The 11,771-nt window shown below is 45.3% G+C and overlaps 1 protein-coding gene across 6 annotated transcripts in view; it reads right to left on the bottom strand.

The window, feature by feature from the left end:
• The window catches only part of LOC116845173 (lysine-specific demethylase 5A), a 20,898-nt gene that overhangs the window by 5,860 nt on the left and 3,267 nt on the right, over nucleotides 1–11,771 (bottom strand). For 5 of the 6 annotated variants that reach the window (XM_032817570.1, XM_032817571.1, XM_032817568.1 and 2 more), the window contains exons 2-17: nucleotides 8,582–8,798; nucleotides 8,338–8,498; nucleotides 7,813–8,193; nucleotides 7,434–7,712; nucleotides 6,578–7,070; nucleotides 6,163–6,290; nucleotides 5,854–6,048; nucleotides 3,880–4,334; nucleotides 3,538–3,799; nucleotides 2,517–3,345; nucleotides 2,195–2,403; nucleotides 1,880–2,104; nucleotides 1,702–1,783; nucleotides 1,179–1,618; nucleotides 711–831; nucleotides 195–337 (exon numbers count right to left, since the gene is read on the bottom strand). In XM_032817570.1, coding sequence (XP_032673461.1) covers nucleotides 195–337; nucleotides 711–831; nucleotides 1,179–1,618; nucleotides 1,702–1,783; nucleotides 1,880–2,104; nucleotides 2,195–2,403; nucleotides 2,517–3,345; nucleotides 3,538–3,799; nucleotides 3,880–4,334; nucleotides 5,854–6,048; nucleotides 6,163–6,290; nucleotides 6,578–7,070; nucleotides 7,434–7,712; nucleotides 7,813–8,193; nucleotides 8,338–8,498; nucleotides 8,582–8,798 — 4,620 coding nt within the window. The remainder of the gene's footprint in view (nucleotides 1–194; nucleotides 338–710; nucleotides 832–1,178; nucleotides 1,619–1,701; nucleotides 1,784–1,879; nucleotides 2,105–2,194; nucleotides 2,404–2,516; nucleotides 3,346–3,537; nucleotides 3,800–3,879; nucleotides 4,335–5,853; nucleotides 6,049–6,162; nucleotides 6,291–6,577; nucleotides 7,071–7,433; nucleotides 7,713–7,812; nucleotides 8,194–8,337; nucleotides 8,499–8,581; nucleotides 8,799–11,771) is intronic. The other variant, XM_032817569.1, reaches the window with a different exon arrangement.

Genomic DNA, 11,771 nt, shown 5'->3' with positions numbered 1-11,771 from the left:
ATATATATATATATATATATATATATATATATATATATATGTATATGTGTATGTGTATATATATATACACACACACACACACACACACACGCATGTTCCTTTATTTTCTTTTTTTTTACGAGCAGACGAAAGGGAAAAGCGCGATGGAAATGGCGTTTTCCCTCTGTCTCTTCTTCTCTTTACTTATGCCTTACCGATGCATTCTGATCGGCCTGTTTACAGTTGCTACATATATAATCGTCTTCCTCCGCGATTTCTGTGCGATCCAATCCGACACAATGCATATGGAACCAACCCTCGCAGCCACCGTCACACTGAACCCAATCAACTTCCTTACCTAAATAACAAATAAAACAATACGCACGTTGAAACGTGTTCGTAAAAACAAAAACGGAATCGTAAAATTTAACAGGACAACACAAATGCAGGCGTAATAAAAAAAACAATTTATATCATTAAATCAAGTATAAAATCAAGTACGCAAAAATAATTCCTACAACCGCGACGCGACTAAGTGATCAAAAAATTTGCGTACACAATCGTTGTAATATAATGTTTATTGCAGACAACATTGTTCATTATTATATATATCTACCATATATATTTAATTATGATTACGATGTATTTTGCGCGAGAACAACAATGCGAATATTGAAGATATCGTTAAAGCCACGTTGCGAATACGTTACACACAACAACATCATCCTTACCACCAGGTCGTAGACAGTTAACCGCCGCACAATCATCCTCTTCATCCGACGTGTCTTGCTTGGTCTTCTTGCGGTTGCCGCCTCGCTTCTTGGGTCCATCCTCGACTTCTTTGCGCTTCATCTGTAATCCATATTTGACTGAAATCGAGCTGTCCGATGTTCGTGAAACGAATGCGTTCGCATCACAAAGTTGCAAAGAAGAACGTCTCGAATTGAAACTTTCTACAGTATTATTCTTCGCTACAGACAAAACGAACAATTACACTTTTCTATATAAAGTCTGTGCTACTCTCTTTCTGATATATAATTGAATCTATAAAATTACCTTTCTTAATTACAAAATATACAGTAGTTTCAAATACAGAAATTGATTGAATAACCAAAAAACTCAAAGAATTTATTATCATTTATTATCATTGATAGGAAAGATTTAATTCGAGACATGAAATTATCTTTATTAAAAAGTACCTTTCGGGGTCCACGCTTCAGTCCGACAGCGGAGTCCCGTTTCATGGGAACGGGTGAGCTACTCTGTTTCTTCTCTTTGGTAACGAGACCTGCGATCTTGCGTTTATTCGCGATCTTCTCGTCAACTTTTTGCCGTTCGATCTTTTGCCGGCCGATCTTTGTCTTCAGCTCAGATTCCTCCGATTTCCTCTTCCTGCCTCGTTTCTTCTCTTGATTACGATTCGCTTGTACCTCCTCGAACGACGGATACGTGCACATGTTGTTGTGACTGTAAGTGTGCCTCAAAATGCGCCAGATGTGCTGCGTCTCGTCGAGAGCTACCTCCAACAAATCGCCTTCCATCATTAGCTCCTCTAAGCGCGACCTCGCGCTCGACGATAATACGCCGAATGCCGATTCGCTGCCGTCTCCCGATTGAGTTTTCCGTCGAACTTTTGAGACTGCAACAGTAACGCGAAACATAATTGTTTTCTGATCTGACACACCACCTATATTTATACATGTACGATAGTTAGAAACTTACTATATGAATAAGCATGTTCACTACTGTTAAAGGTACTACACGTGGGCTCGTCTTCGATAGGAATGACGTCGTCGTCGTCCTCCTGAAACAAAATGTATATTTATGTATTATGCTTAACAATCTACATACACGATCGTTTATAATTGATTGGATCAATCGGTTTATGATCAACACTTACGGTATTACTGAGCGCACTATCGTCTGAATGCACTCCGCTGAGTGGCGCGATAGCTTGCACTCTTTTGTGCAGTTCAGGGTTGTTCGCAGCCTTCTTTAATTCGCTGCTGATAATCTTCTCCGTCTTCTCCCTCGCCGCAGCTTCTACGAGCTTTTGCGACATTACAGAGAGTTTCGTCACCACGGAGGAGATTTCTTCGGTGGCCAACGCTTGCCTCGCACGATCCTATTGCAAACATATGCACTCGGTTAGAGACGTTTTATTATTCGTTCAACTCGGTCATTACGTGAACATATTCGACACTGTGCTCCTCACCTGCCAGTTCATTGCACGTTCCGTTAGACACTGTAATGCTTCACCCTCCGCCACACGGATCGGAATTTTCTGGAGGCTCACTAAAAGGGCCAGTATCGTTTCCAAGCGCGGTCGTCGGGAACGTAAGCAACACGGGCACAAGAATCGCATGTCCCTCGATATTGGGGATTTGCCTTTGTAGGAAGTTTTGGGCAAAGGCACGCAGTTTGCTGGATAATAAAAGTTTATGAATAAACAACTAACGCAATATATCAACATAATAATTTAATATACTTGTATTTTTGTGTAATTGTACGTCAATTCACATGTCTTCACTACTTACTGTGGAACCAATCTTTGCACAGCTCGCACTGCAACATAATGCCGAATCTCGGTCGCCGACAGATGCAGTATTTGGAATCCTGGATTTCCACTTTGAGGAAGTTCTTCTCCCGTAGTTGCCTCATGCCCTCCATCTCGCGCTGCTCAGCCAATTTGAAGGCGGCCACCACATTAGCTGAGTCGCTGGAGTCGTCTAATCTCGTCTCGCAAACGTAAACTGCGCCCACGGATTCATCACCCGATTTGTTATTTTTCTTAGTCTTCATCGCCTGTACACCAACGCCGACGCGAGGCGACAATGCCTCCATCAGCGTGCAGTGCGAATTCTTTCTCAGGAATGTCCTCGCGGTCCTCTCCTTCCATGCTTTCGCCTGTGAGAGAGTGGATTCCAACATCGGCAAGGGTTCCAAGTGTAACGGGATATTTCTGCCCTTCCTGATCAGATCGTCTAATGTGTCGTAATACGGCACGTTCTCCCTCGCTTGTATCTCATTCACCACTTTCATCCAGTTCTTTGCCTTGCTCAATATGTCCTGTAGATTGTCCAAGCTCGGTAAATACGCCTCTACCTCGTCCGCCTCATGAATGAACTCCTCTACCGCCGCAATGGTATGTCTGTTTTTAGTTTGCAAAAACACTTTGGCCTTCTCCTCCCACTTGTCGATCGCCTTCGTGAGCGAGTGCAACATGGACAGCGTGTTCTCCACACTAAAATGTGGCGGTATCGCCATCCCCTTCTCGATCAATTTCACTACGTCCTCGCGACTGACGTTTCGTGGATCGTCTTGGACGGTCCGCACTTCCTCCAGCCATTGTACCTGCATCAATTTCTATGACGAAATAAAATTAGTAGTAATTAATAATAATTCACAATCTTAACGATTAGAAGAAGATAATGATACAAAACATACTTGTTATATTTTTAAGAATTTGCAGGAATTAAACTAATATTTGCAAAATTAAAAAGTACATATTTGTAAAAAATTAAAAAGTATATGTTTGCAAAGTCAACCAGTACATACTTGCTTTAACCGTTGAAGCTGGGGTAGTTCGATGCAGATAGAATCACCAAAGTCGATGCACTTCTCCAACTTGTTCATGTCACATTCATCCCCCTTGGACTCCAATTCCTCTGCATCTTTTTGGAATTGCACCACCTGATCAAGTATGTACTTGACACCATCTGATTCCTTGAGCTCGCAGTACAAGTTGGTGATCTCCTTATAAAATAGTGTCAACTCCTCTACAGTAAGTTTATACTTGGTATCAACTGATTGCCTGGTCCTGCGTAACAGAAAATCCATATGTCAACAGTCACTGTATAGAGAACACTACAACAAAATATCACCCTGCTTATCGCTGACCTTGTACGTTGTTTATTATTGAGGAGCTGTTGCGCGACGCTAGCACACTTCTCAGCATCTTGCACCGCTGTGGTGAGAGCAGTGAGCAGCTCGCTCTCAGGGAACTTCTTGTTTTCAGCTTCATTCAACAACTCCTTCAATTCACTCAGCTCGATTTTGTCGTTCTTGGGGTCCATTGCCTCCTTGACCTTGGTCACCCACGAGTCGAAGGACTCGGCCTTCAGCTTCAACTTTTGCAGCATGATGGGCAGTTCGTCCAGAGTATAACGATAACGCAGCGTGTGTTTGTCCGGTGGGCAAGAGCACAACTCGGCGAAGTGTCTCAAGCAAACCAACTGTGAGTTGTGGCACGAGCACGTAACGGCACTCAGAAAGCAGGTAGTCTTACAGGCTTCACATTGCCTCTCATCGTCCGGTAGCAACTCGAACGCTTCGCGCTCCGCCTCTGTTACACCCTGAGCAGACAACAAGTTTCACAGACTCAGAAGCTACTCATACTCGATAATATCCCGCACCTCTCGAACCATGAACGAACGTCCCACGACACAGAACTTGACGCGAAAACGAAGGAACGAGAAGGAAGGGCGACAATATCGGACAGCCGACGATCGTGTTGCACTGGCGCGCACATGTATCCATCTGCGTAGAATGGAGCGGAACGCAGATGGCGAGAGGCTCACATGAGTCGCGCAATAACACCGTCGTCGCGTGTGTTCCCGCGCACACGTCCCTGCCGGCGTAGCCCCGGCGAATCCTGCGCGACGCGGCCCGAGAAAATGGAACGCACGTTCAGCAGCATCATGGCACACGGAAGAGCTTCGAAAACATAACCTCTACTCACCCCGCCGTAAGTTACATAATCTAAATCGGAGTCGCACCAAATAGGCGTCGAAGCAGTCAAGGCCGACTGCGTCGCGTCGCGCTATTTTGTCAACGACCACGAGCACGACGACCGAGGGAACGACAACAATGAGCCCGGTAACGAGCGAATGCGGCGAAAATAATACGTGGCGACATTAATTGGTTTTACAACGTGGACGGACAGACGGATGGACGGACGGACAGTTGCGTGTTCTCGCGCGACACACACGTCCAAATGGTCGGCGGTATCACTCGCACGCATACGGGTTTTGCCGCGTGTGTACGAACGCGTACATGTCACAGCGACGTGTGCGTGCGTGCATGCGTGTGTGTGTGCGTGTGGGAGGGCGCGCTGTTGGCATGTAACGTACTACTTGTTCTGAATATGTTGACCCGTTCAGTCAGCTGTAATGCCCGATTTACATGTAGTGTCTTTCGCATCGCTAATGGAAACGTGCATTCATACCCCGCACGCGGCGTGTTTGAACACGTCTGCTTGATTCCCCATGTATAGCAGTCAAGTCATGCAAATGCAGATCGCACCTTCTCGACGAGATGTAAAGAATGCATAAATGCACGGCTGCGTGAATACGAAGGTAGCAGCGTTTCCAAATGCACAAATTTTCATTGATCCGGGCTCGATGGATGACGTCATACGACTTTACTACCCAATCACAAAACTTGGTAGACAGGATAGAAGTTTGAACACTTTGTTAATCGACTCAAAATCCGTACACTTGAAAACGATATTCCAAAAGTGAGACGGTTGCGAGAAACATGCAATCGAGGCGAAATAAGCCAAAAAACAAAAATTGAAATTAATTAACTCAAATTCTAATGTGTAATCCTTAATGTCGATTAAAAAACAAAAGCTCAAAGTACTTTATTTATGGGATTATTCACAGTCTGATCTTATATATTTTAGATCGTCTGAAGTTTATCTACAGATACGGATTGTTTTATTGGCTACAGAGTATCCGAAGGTATACTTGAGACAATCTTAATTATAAAATCCGACTATGAATATTTAATATATTTAGGTTTAAGAGCTTCAACGCGGCGATAATTGACGAACGTCGTGCTTCGCAAAATCGGAACAGGAAGCGATCTTACCCATTCTAGCAAGTTCTTCCGCAATTTTTTCTCGTCGTCCACCATTTGTAGCATGTCATGGTACGTCGCAGTCGCTACTCCGATGTCTAATGAGTCCGGATCCAACGACATTTTGCAAACCAGTTCGTCGTGGGAGAACACACAGAACCTCCTTAAGTTCGAATAATGTGTGATGCAATCCCGTCCAATCTTGAGCTGTTGAAGACACAAAATATGTTTGTGTCACTTAAATTTATCAATATTTATTATTCCTCATCTGACACGAGAGTTTAGACAGAATTATCACTAATTATATAGCAATTTACATACCCAATCGGCAGGTGCAAAATTAACGGCTTCTGCGAAGTTGTAGCCTTGATTAAATCCGGCGTGATACGCTCTCGGAAATGTCACCACGAATTCACCCGCATGCTGATCAGTTCTGAATACTGGTACTCCTGTATGTATAATATGCGATCAATATCTTGTAGTTTTTTACATTATAAAATTACATCGCTATTGACTTCAACAAAACGTCAACAAGACTTCAACAAAATCATGTCTAAAACAAGTGTCGATAACTATCGTTAGTAAGACGAGCTACAGAACAAGACAATCCAATATACATAGAAAACGTACAATTCATAATATAGAATTCATAAAAGTTTTCTCATTTTCGCGTCCGCTCTCAAGTTCAAAGCAACGAAGAAAACGCACTACATACACACACACACACATATATTACCTTCATTAGTCAATATGTTCGGATTCATAATGGTGACAAGTTGATGCAACAGATCAGGCTGACTATGAAACAATTCAGGTGCTGCGGATTTCATGGAGTGCTCAAAGCGTTCGGCTTGTGATCCCGGCACGCCGTACCACGTCTTTGGTTCGCCCCAGTGTAGATAATTGATGGAATAGCTCCAGTGGTCCTCGTTGTGCCAGCAGAACGTAGCGAAGCACATACCGACATACATCCACGGTACCTTCATGCCGCTGATGTCAGCGTTAATGTGACCCAAAACGCTGCCACGTAACACCGGCAAGTTGTTCAGATTCCACGAGGATTCGGCGTACTCCTGATCGCACGTGAACAGATTCACGCTTGTCTTGGTTGGGAAGCCGGATCCGTGATCCATCGTATGTAAATCAGCGCCATATTCCACCGTCACGTCCTCGTCGATGGACGAGACTATACGCCAGAATTCCTTCTCCACCAGTGATGTGGGAACCATCTGCGAAAATGACGATTAATTGTAAGAAAGATAAATATGCGTTACAATACACCGAGAGTCGAGTCATAAATAACTTCTGACGCAAATAATGGATTTATTTATTTTTTTTGCTCTCTCTCTCTCTTTCCTTCTCTCTGAACGTTTATGCGGAAGTAATCGATAAAGCTGTCTGTCCGATGTGGGAAGAAATCATTATTAATAATAGCATGTACGCGCGTAGTGCTCCCCATTGTAAAATGTTTCTTAGTAGACGTCATAGAACATAGACTTAAAGAAAAAAAACACGAGATAGAGTTACGACTCGACTATCGACCGACAAGTATCGGCATATTCGTCTGATGGTCACTGACAAGGGTTACTTACGTGCACAGGCATATTGAAGTAGTCGCTCTTGAACTGATCGGCCATCTCTCCGAATTGTTGCAGCGTGTATTCCCTCTGTGCTTGCTCGAAGCCGAACGCCTCCATCGGCTTGGAGACCTCTTCGGCGACGCACTTTGGACACCGCCAGTCACCCTTCGGTATCTCCGTCAATGGCGGCATAAGGCAGAAAGTGTGATAGCTGTCGTCACAACCGTCGCACAACAACATGTTCTCTTCGTTGTCGCCCCTCCCGCAATTGTGACAGATATATTTTGCCAGCTGTAAGTAAGAACGTGAGCGACATAAAGGTGAACTCAATTCACAACTTTATGTTATCTAAGAACGAACGAAGTCTTGTTAACAAAAATCGTGTACTCACGGGATCGAACTCATAAACAAACTTCAAGCCGCGTGTCTTGTTAGACTTCTTCGCCTCTTTGGTATTAAAGCCAGCCATCTTCGGGCCTGGTCCGTAAAATTGTAATTTCTTAAGTTCCTTGCTCTTGTCCATGGTTTTGTCCGTGTCGGAATTATAATACCTACTCTTGACCACAACCTTGCATTCGTTGTCAGAATCGCACTCCTCCTTGCAGTCCTCCTGCTTAACCGATACATCTTGCTTTTCTTCTTGGCCGGAATACCGCTTGGACCGTCTTGAGAACTTCTCGTTCGGCGGTTTGATTTGCTGTCGTGATATTATGCCGTGCGGTTTGTAATCGCGATCCCTCTTCTCGTTCGCGTCCGTTTCTGGTTCGATTTTCTGCACAGTACAGTTTTGTTGAGATGCGACAAATAATGCTCTTAGTCACGAAGAGATAAATGATTGCAACAAAGTAAGATAAGGAACGATGACTTTCGCGCATTTGAAGCTTTCGTGAGTATTTTCTCTGCGGAATGAACTTACGATATCCGACAATGTCTTTCCCAGCTTGAAGACGTCAAAGGGATATAAAATTCTCTCATAATGATTCTTCAATATACTACCCACGCTTCGTCCGGATGGGTAACCCAATTTGTTGGCGACTTTGGCCCATCTCCTCTCCTTCGTCACCGTGTCAACGCCACCTGCAAACGATGTACAGCCATGAGTAAAATAAAAACCGCGAGGTGCGCATCAAATGAGCGGAATGTATCAATTCACGGCTCACCTTCGTCAGTGACGATTTTATGTAAGGAGTACAAGTCCAACGCCTTCCGCTCCACCAGAGGGATCTTCAAGGAGGAACCTTGCAGCTCCCAGAATTTCGCGATTTGATCCAGAAAGTTTAACTTTATCCTGGTCTTGGCTTCCAGTTCGTTTAACCTCTGTATCCTCGGGACGAACTTGAACTTGTCCACGTCCACAGCAAACGGTGGCTGCCAATTCTGCAAGGAGAAACAACGAGGTTTAGACCTGACACGCGCATTTTCTCGCGGCAGGGCGAGAAGGGAGGAGCCGTGTCGATTTTCTAAATCGACGCTATCGACGGATATCTCGTCGATTTCTTCGCTGACCGACGGCCGTGCCTCATGGTATCGACATCGACGATTATTACTTATTCACGCAGCTGAATATCCGGCACCACTTCGGCTTGTAACTAGAGGCGCACCACGCGCTGCTAGTAGCGTACGTGGCCCTTATGTACGGTGCAGCGCGTGTAACACGTTCGACACAGCAAGAATAAGGGGCACTTTGGTTCTCGACGAACTTATTTTCCGTCCTCCCTTCCTTTCTTCGACAGGTATCTCACGGTATCGTGTTATAATTTTTACAGGATGCACGTCGACATATGTTCGATTTCGCGTCGGTGAATAGAGGTGTGGCAGAGGGAAACGCTCTAAAGTGTGCTAAAGTTACTACGTGGAAACTTTATTGATATAGTCATACACGAATAATATGAATTCGTCCAATATAAACGTTATAAAATTACATTGTTATAGAGATAAGAGGTCATGTGATTGTGATAATTGTTTTTTATTATTTTCAAAATAGTGATTGAATCTCTCTCGTTAATCTGCTTGTTAGTTATAGTTTATTTGCAATGAATATTCTCTCTCCCTCTCTCTCCTCTCGCGCATGGTCCAATCAGTTCAGCAAAACATACTCGTTAAGTATCCATGCGCATTATTTAATAATCAATAAGCCGTCGTAATAATATGCAGCAGAGCCGCGAGTGTTTTGGGTACACACGCTCGCGAGCTAGACGTTGTACAAATCGTCTATACAACACAATCAAACGGAATGATCGATAAACGTAGCCGAAAGAATCCTCGCGCGATAACGGCGCTGTCGTTTCTCGAACGCTAATTGAATTTAAAAGCACGGAAAACGAGATGCACGAACTTATCTCGCGCACACGCGACGTGTACACTTAATTGATACACCCACACACGAGACGTGTGCGAGCTCCAATAAAACGCAAGCCAAATATCCTCGACACGATACGCTCGCCGCGGAGGAAAAAAATCGCGCCGGAGCCCGATCTCGCGATATCACTCGAATAATCCGTCATTAACGCTTGTGGATCGCGCAGTGTCGGAACGCCTCGCCTAATAAAGCGGCGCTTCAATAAAGCCATCGAGCGTACCGTTTTTATTTCGCGCTACGTCGGCTGCAATCGTAAAGTGCGTTAATCAAGTCGTCGTCGTTTTACGAGCGCGCTACGCCCGTACGGAACGTGCGTGCACTTCTATGACAACTTCCGCAATGGCGACGTGTGCTCTCATGGAAATATCAGCTCCGCAAAAAGCGCTTTGAGCTCGTCCCCGTGAGTCCCGTTGCGCGTTACCACACTGCGTCGTCACAAACCGTTGCTGCGTCGCGAAAACGCGGAAGAGTCACTCCAACACGCGTCGCAGCGGTCATTGTTCATCCAGCAGATACAGCAATAATCATAATCACAATACACAATCATCGTGATTAACAAGCAACGAGGAGCGGCGACTTGAGCAAATCTAGCGATGATCGTTCAGCCCGGTCGAAAATCATATCTAACGAAATGTAAATAATGCTTTATCGATTTTATCGTGGCAATAATAGAAGAGCTTGATCTTCAATGTGTTCTTTGCTTCCTGCTTTTTTCTTACTTTATCTAACTCGAGTCTTAAACCAGAAAAAAAATAGAGAAACAGAAAGCAAAGTGCACATTGTAGATTAAGCTTAACAGATGCACATTATAGGTTTGCAGCTTTCGCTGCATAGAACAACCAATTGTTCGAATCGTTCATTAGAGAGTTAATCAGCTGAGGACTACGACCCGCGGACAGGTGAGGAGCTCTCGACTGTCGCAGCAGACACCTCGTCGAGTAGAGAAAGGCTCTTTTTCTCTCTCTCTCTCTCTCTCTCTCTCGCGGCATTTCACTTCGCGCTCGTACGTGCAGTTCTCACCACGAAACGCGAGGCGCACATCGATTCCTCCCGAGCACAGACACACACACGCGCGCGCCGCCCTCGTCGTCGTCGACTCCTCGCGTATCGAGGAGGAAAAAATGCTTTATCCAGCAGCGGTCTGTCCTGAAGTGTTCGTGGAGAAAAACCGGCGAGGCGACCGGACAAAATGACAACATCAACGTACACTGAGAGTCACGAGGAAGACGGCGTTTCTCCAAGTCACACGCAACCTTGTCGCGAATAAAGGACGTTGCCTCGAATCAGGGAAGATTGTTTCAATCGTCACCAGAACGCGTGCCGCTTCTCCTCACCGAAATTCACGGTGTTCGTAATGTTAACACGTATCTCTTAGACCCGTTCGAGGTTTTCCTCGCGCGCAAGCCGCACGATTAGATAAAAACAACGAATATCGTTATCACCAAATGAATTATCCGTTGGATGCGATCTCGCAAATCCATATTGGCGAGCAAGGTGACGAAAGGGGCGGGAGAGTGAGTGAGTAAATGACAGAGCGAGAGAGAATAATAACGCAAAGCCGGTAGCCGATGAGTCGCGGGTTTCGAGATCTCGCTCCTTCCTTTTTCCGCAGTCCGTTGAAGGATAAACGATCGGCTACCGATCGGGATAATTATCGAGCCTCGATTAGCCGTGTCGTAAATAAAAATCAATAATTCCTCGAGGGAGTTTGCGGCGTCGGAGCGGACGCCGCGAGACACCTGGCCGAATGAGACGCAAACGTAATCGCGCGCATGTTATCAACATCGATAGTCGACGCCGCCAATCATGGCATCATCGTCGTCATCGTCGTCGCGTGTGAGAAACGGCGAGATCTCTCCGCACTCTCTTGCGTTAAGAACTGTTTCTAGGCGCGACGCGCCTACGCCGAAAATGGTGTCGCTGGAAGACGCGACAGGAGATGGGACTTGGACGAAGTCGCCACCGCGGGCGACTCTCTCTCTCTCTCTCTC

Source organism: Odontomachus brunneus, unplaced genomic scaffold, assembly GCF_010583005.1.
Source record: "Odontomachus brunneus isolate Ranch 3 - 2012 unplaced genomic scaffold, Obru_v1 Obru_scaffold_049, whole genome shotgun sequence".
Lineage (NCBI taxonomy): Eukaryota > Metazoa > Arthropoda > Insecta > Hymenoptera > Formicidae > Odontomachus > Odontomachus brunneus.
This window is presented reverse-complemented; position numbering and strand designations above follow the sequence as displayed.